Genomic DNA, 6,930 nt, shown 5'->3' with positions numbered 1-6,930 from the left:
AAATAAATATATATATATATATATATATATATATATATATATATCTATAATCCTAACCTAACCCTACCCCTAACACCGAAATAAAGTAACAAAATACGGCGAAAAAAGTACCCAAATCCGTGAAATCCGCGCGCGCGGGGGGCTAAGCCCCCAACCTAGTAGAGACCTAGCGACGCGTCTGGAGGTGTGGATCTTGATGAAGAGGATGCTTTGATTGATTGATTTAACACTTTATTAGTCAAAGATGTAAACAGCACGGAAGTACAGTAAAACACATGTGCTAAAAGGATAACACAAAAAAGTCCTAGGGACATGTTTTCATCGAGGTCCTAACACATATAAACTGCCCAAAAAAAGTTTGGAAACTTAACTTCGGTCGATTATTTCTCCCCTTTAATAATACCAATTGGTATTGTGCTTTATATATTTTTTTATCGTTGATTAGTCAGCTTTACAATGAGGTACAGCTTGTAAAGATCGGACATTCATGGAATGAGCAACACAGCTAAATGTGTGGGTAGCGCCCCCAAATAAATTGCCAAAAACAAGGGTGAATACCAACAGAACAACACGTTTAGCTGTTGTATAGCCGAAACTCGGCTATATGGTAGAGGACTATGTCAAGGGTCAGGGACATGAAAGCCACAACCATTGGCCAAACAGTAGCGCTGTAGCAATCAATTGAATGCAAAACTTTGGACAGGTATAACTCATGCCCTGTTTGACCTACAACCATGAAACTTCAATACAATTTGTCTCCTCATGCCGAACAACTTTCACGGTCTGACTTTTGACCTCTGACCTTTAGATCTCCCACCATTTTGAATGATATGAAAAATAGTTACAGTCTATATCCTCCTGAGATTTTTTAGCAATCTGCACGAAACTTTATACACATGAACTTTGGACCAATATCTAAAATCCCAGTGGAAGAGAAGTTTGTAAGTAAAAAAAATTGCTTTTATGAGCCTGCTCTGAGGGCAGTTTCTCAATGCTGGTCTCAGGGCAGCTTAAAGCCTTCTACAGGTATATACTGTATATGCAACAATGTTAATTTGCGGCTCTCAGGGCACTTTCTCAATGCTGGTCTCAGGGCAGCTTAAATGATATACATACAACAACAACATTAATTTGCTGCTCTGAGGGCAGTTTCTGAATGCTGGTCTCAGGGCAGCTTATAGCAGCTTAACTGATATACATACAGTACAACAAAATTAATTTGCTGCTGTCAGGGCACTTTCTCAATGCTGGTCTCAGGGCAGCTTAAATGATATACATACAACAACAACATTCATTTGATGCTCTGAGGGCAGTTTCTCAATGCTGGTCTCAGGGCAGCTTAAATGATATACATGTCACAGGTAGATTGGAGAACCAGGTAGATTGAAGACAGAGCACCGTGCTTCGGGGCGAGGCGGGGCTTTTCGAGACAGGGTTTATTAGCGAGGCTCGCGAGGAGGAGAAGGAGGCCGCGGCGCTGCGAGGCGGGGGTTTATTACGCGAGGCTCGCGAGGAGGAGGAGCGGCCATATATGTTGTGCACAAGCCTGGCTAGTGGCTCCCTCTAGTGTTGCTTACAATTGCTGGGTGGGTGGTAAAAACGAGCGCGCCTTCTTCAATCTACCTGGTTCTCCAATCAACCTGTAACACACATACCACAACATTGGCAATTTATATTTTGTCATTTTCCATTCAAATAAATTCTGTCACTGCAATTTTAAAGTAATAGCACTATTTTACCAGTAGAGAGCAGTAGATGACAGCTTGATCACCCCGATGACTCGCCATAAGTAACAGTTTTGGACATATGAGGTTTCCACCCGACAGAGACGATTTTTCAGTACTCTACTCCACTATATCTCAGAGACAATTATTGTTAGTCAAGATTAATTTGCTGCTCTGAGGGCAGTTTCTCAATGCTGGTCTCAGGGCAGCTTAAATGATATACATACCACAACATTAATTTGCTGCTCTGAGGGCAGTTTCTCAATTTTCTCAATGCTGGTAAATGATATACAAACAACAACATTAATCTGCTGCTCTCAGGGCATGTATTGGTGTACATAGATGTACACCAATACATTACATATCCTACTATAATTGTGCGAAATCTCTGTGTGCGTGTGTATGTACCGTTTGTGCAATGTGCATGTGTGTGAGTGTGTCACCAGCGCATCCCAAGAACCACCCGACCGACATGAAACTCGGTGTGCGTATCACAGAGGACCCGAGGGAGTGACACGACGAGTGGGAAGTCGGTCAGAGCAGCGAATCTCCCAAAAATATTGATGAATTTGTAAATCTCCATATATGGAGTACCCTGAAGTCATCAACATGACGACCTGGATTCCATATTTGGCCATGCATCACACTGAACTCCATACAGTATATGGGCATAAAATGGACACATACAGAAATCTCCATGTAATGGGCATAAAAGGGACACAAACATATGGGTACAACAGGTAGTCTGACAACGGGTAGTCTGACAACGGGTAGTCTGATAACTGGTACAACTGGCATGCATTCCCTACTTGCATCGTTCCCAACTTGCAAGCCAGACATATTGGCTTCCAAGCACTCTGATAAAGTGTACCGGCACTAGTACAGACAAAACGCTGTTCTAGATGGTTGACCCCTTCGATGCAAGATTGTAAAAAAGACCAGGAGACCTGGTACTGTCAGATCCATAATAAATTCCTAGTACTTTATAAGATCAGAGCACTACGTCACGCCGGACTTTGTATGACGTGTCAGCCTGTGTCCCTTTTATGCCCATGTATGGAGAAGAAAGGGACAGACAAAGCCTCATGTAGGCTGTCCGTCCCTTTCATACAGACGGTCTATTTTGCCCATGTATGGACGAAAGGGGGCAAAGCCTCATGTATAGGCCGACCCTCTGGGTCTGGCAAAAAAGACAAAACAAAAAACAGAAAAAAAACACATGATAAAGTGACATCAGTAGGTGATGTCAGGCAGCGACAACGTCGCATTGTGATTTGCTGAGAAGCTATATCACTTGTCAGTGGATCTAGTTGTATTAATAAACTAATAATAATAATTGGAACCTATTTGTCTGTCTTCAGTCAGTTAGGCCGGGTAATGAATGTCAATGTCTGAGGACGTAGAGTCCCAGCAGCATGAACTGCTTGCTCTAGCAAGTATATATGATGATGATGAGTTCCACAGGGCCGGTTCGGCCCAGGGAGGAGAGATGCACGTTTGCTTGGAACTGCCTCCAGACTTCAAAATCGTTGTCAAAGGAGCAGACTCAGAATACAATATTTCCTTCCTTCCACTTCTTACCCTGAACTTCCAGCTTCCTTCAGCGTACCCTTCTTCCTCCTCACCACTTTTCACGCTCAGCACCAAATGGCTGACGAGGGCACAGGTGAGCTCCCTGTGCAGACGCCTGGACGAGCTGTGGGAGGAGAACCAGGGCTGTGTGGTCCTCTTCACCTGGTTCCAATTTCTCAAGGAGGAGGCACTGGACTTCCTGGGCATCCAGTCCCCTCTGGAGATTGTCAAGGAAAGTAAAGTGTCCGTGCAGGGCTCCAGTAAATCTTCTGAAAAGGACGTAGTAGAAGAGCGACTACGGAAGCCCTCGTTTCAGCTGGACCCACGGGCCGCGCTGACCGTGGACCCCTGCGGCGACATCCTGCATCAGCTGCTGGACTTTGATGAGGCACAGCGGCAGAAGGCGTTTGACGGCAAAGTGTTCCGCTGCACCATCTGCTTCACAGAGAAGCTGGGCTCTGTCTGCCTGTGCTTCAAGGAGTGCCAGCACGTCTACTGCAAGGCCTGTGTGACCGAGTACTTCCAGATACAGATACAGGACGGTAACGTACGGTGCCTTAGCTGTCCCACGGCAAAATGTTCCTCCGTTGCTACACCTTTGCAGGTCAAACAGCTGGTGGACGAGGAGCTATTTGCACGTTACGACTGCTTGCTGCTGCAGTCCACTCTGGACCAAATGGAAGACGTGGTGTACTGCCCCCGAAAGTCCTGTGCCACCGCCGTCCTGATGGAGCCAGACAGAATCATGGGAATCTGTTCCACTTGTTGCCACGCCTTCTGTGTCCTCTGCAAGCTGGCATACCACGGCCTCGCCAAGTGCAGAATCACAGCAGATCGGTGGCCTGAACTGAAGGATGAGTATCTGTCAACCAGTGCGGAGGGAAAGAAATTATTGGAGAAGCGCTTTGGGAAGAGGGCCATCCAGAAAAGGCTGGAAGAGTCCTTCAGCACAGACTGGATAGATGAGAACTGTAAATCATGTCCGTATTGTGGGGTAAATATACAGAAAAAAGAGGGCTGCAACAAGATGACATGTACGTCCTGCAGGGAGTACTTCTGTTGGTCTTGCCTGTCGCAGCTCCCAAAAAACAACCCTTACGGTCACTTCAGCAACCCCAACTCAAACTGCTACAACAGACTGTTCCCAAGGGGAGGTGTGCAGCGACGTCGTTAGGCGGGGGCTTCGGTGGCTATAGCCACCAATGTTTTATCCAAAGCCACCAATAAAATATATATAAATATATATATATATATATATATATATCTATAATCCTAACCTAACCCTACCCCTAACACCGAAATAAAGTAACAAAATACGGCGAAAAAAGTACCCAAATCCGTGAAATCCGCGCGCGCGGGGGGGCTAAGCCCCCAACCTAGTAGAGACCTAGCGACGCGTCTGGAGGTGTGGATCTTGATGAAGAGGATGCTTTGATTGATTGATTTAACACTTTATTAGTCAAAGATGTAAACAGCACGGAAGTACAGTAAAACACATGTGCTAAAAGGATAACACAAAAAAAGTCCTAGGGACATGTTTTCATCGAGGTCCTAACACATATAAACTGCCCAAAAAAAGTTTGGAAACTTAACTTCGGTCGATTATTTCTCCCCTTTAATAATACCAATTGGTATTGTGTTTTATATATTTTTTATCGTTGATTAGTCAGCTTTACAATGAGGTACAGCTTGTAAAGATCGGACATTCATGGAATGAGCAACACAGCTAAATGTGTGGGTAGCGCCCCCAAATAAATTGCCAAAAACAAGGGTGAATACCAACAGAACAACACGTTTAGCTGTTGTATAGCCGAAACTCAGGCTATATGGTAGAGGACTATGTCAAGGGTCAGGGACATGAAAGCCACAACCATTGGCCAAACAGTAGCGCTGTAGCAATCAATTGAATGCAAAACTTTGGACAGGTATAACTCATGCCCTGTTTGACCTACAACCATGAAACTTCAATACAATTTGTCTCCTCATGCCGAACAACTTTCACGGTCTGACTTTTGACCTCTGACCTTTAGATCTCCCACCATTTTGAATGATATGAAAAATAGTTACAGTCTATATCCTCCTGAGATTTTTTAGCAATCTGCACGAAACTTTATACACATGAACTTTGGACCAATATCTAAAATCCCAGTGGAAGAGAAGTTTGTAAGTAAAAAAAATTGCTTTTATGAGCCTGCTCTGAGGGCAGTTTCTCAATGCTGGTCTCAGGGCAGCTTAAAGCCTTCTACAGGTATATACTGTATATGCAACAATGTTAATTTGCGGCTCTCAGGGCACTTTCTCAATGCTGGTCTCAGGGCAGCTTAAATGATATACATACAACAACAACATTAATTTGCTGCTCTGAGGGCAGTTTCTCAATGCTGGTCTCAGGGCAGCTTAAATGATATACATACAACAACAACATTAATTTGCTGCTCTGAGGGCAGTTTCTCAATGCTGGTCTCAGGGCAGCTTAAATGATATACATACAACAACAACAACAACATTAATTTGCTTCTCTGAGGGCAGTTTTTCAATGCTGGTCTCAGGGCAGCTTATAGCAGCTTATTACACGGCTTGGTTGAATGCTCGATTCTGATTGGTCAGTCATCGGTCATTATTTCTGGATAATGACCGATGATAATGACCGGTGAGACCGACGAGGAAACTGTGTAATCAGAGACTCAGAACACCTGCTCATATCAACCTGCGCTGCTTGATTTGATGCTTTATCCAACATTGACAGCCATGTAAACAAACAACCAATGTCATTTACAACTAAACGTTGCTCTCAAGAATGTTTTTGAAAACATTTGAAGTGAGAAATAGACGATGCAATAACTGAAAAGTCATTCTATTTGATCCACTGCACTTCCTTGTTTATCGTGGCACAACAACGGGGGAATACCAAAACGCTCGCCCCAAAACATAGTCGCCCTGGGGCAAATCCGGCGGTATTACAGGCAAATCGGCAGTAAATAGAATGGGGGGCGAGTGTGTTTTGGGGCGAGTTTTTTTCCATTTCGTCATTTGTTTTTGCGAGGCGAACTTGTCCGCCCAGCCCAATACTTATGGAATACTTTCATTGCCGTAAGCAAGGAAATACTTCGTTTTGTTGTTACTTTTGGGTAAATGTATTTATGTATGTATTAAGTTGCCGTGTAATAAGCGGGATAATGCATGGGGAGGTAGTCATTATTGAAATTTAAAGCCCGACAGGTGGTGGTTAATCGCCCTGTCGGGCTTTAAATTTCAATAATGACTACCTCCCCATGCATTATCCCTTGCTTAACTGGTATACATACAACAAAATTAATTTGCTGCTGTCAGGGCACTTTCTCAATGCTGGTCTCAGGGCAGCTTAAATGATATACATACAACAACAACAACATTCATTTGATGCTCTGAGGGCAGTGTTGGTTTCTCAATGCTGGTCTCAGGGCAGCTTATAGCCTTCTACGGGTATATATGCAACAATGTTAATTTGCTGCTCTCAGGGCACTTTCTAAATGCTGGTCTCAGGTCAGCTTAAATGATATACATACCACAACATTATTTTGCTGCTCTGAGGTCAGTTTCTCAAAGCTGGTCTAAGGGCAACTTAAATGATATACATACCACAACATTAATTTGC

General features: G+C 43.9%; 1 protein-coding gene across 1 annotated transcript; it reads left to right on the top strand.

The window, feature by feature from the left end:
• Positions 1-3,111: 3,111 nt before the first annotated feature.
• LOC311054766 (E3 ubiquitin-protein ligase RNF14-like) lies at positions 3,112-4,470 on the top strand (the record flags this gene model as incomplete). Its single annotated transcript, XM_084070771.1, has 1 exon — positions 3,112-4,470. One exon carries the CDS (start codon positions 3,112-3,114, stop codon positions 4,468-4,470), a length of 1,359 nt encoding a protein of 452 aa, XP_083926897.1.
• Positions 4,471-6,930: the final 2,460 nt, after the last annotated feature.

The sequence above is a fragment of the Gymnoscopelus microlampas genome, assembly GCF_963454915.1.
Source record: "Gymnoscopelus microlampas genome assembly, chromosome: 11".
NCBI lineage: Eukaryota > Metazoa > Chordata > Actinopteri > Myctophiformes > Myctophidae > Gymnoscopelus > Gymnoscopelus microlampas.
The sequence above is the reverse complement of the archived record's forward strand: the minus strand, read 5'-3'. Positions and strand labels throughout refer to the sequence as shown.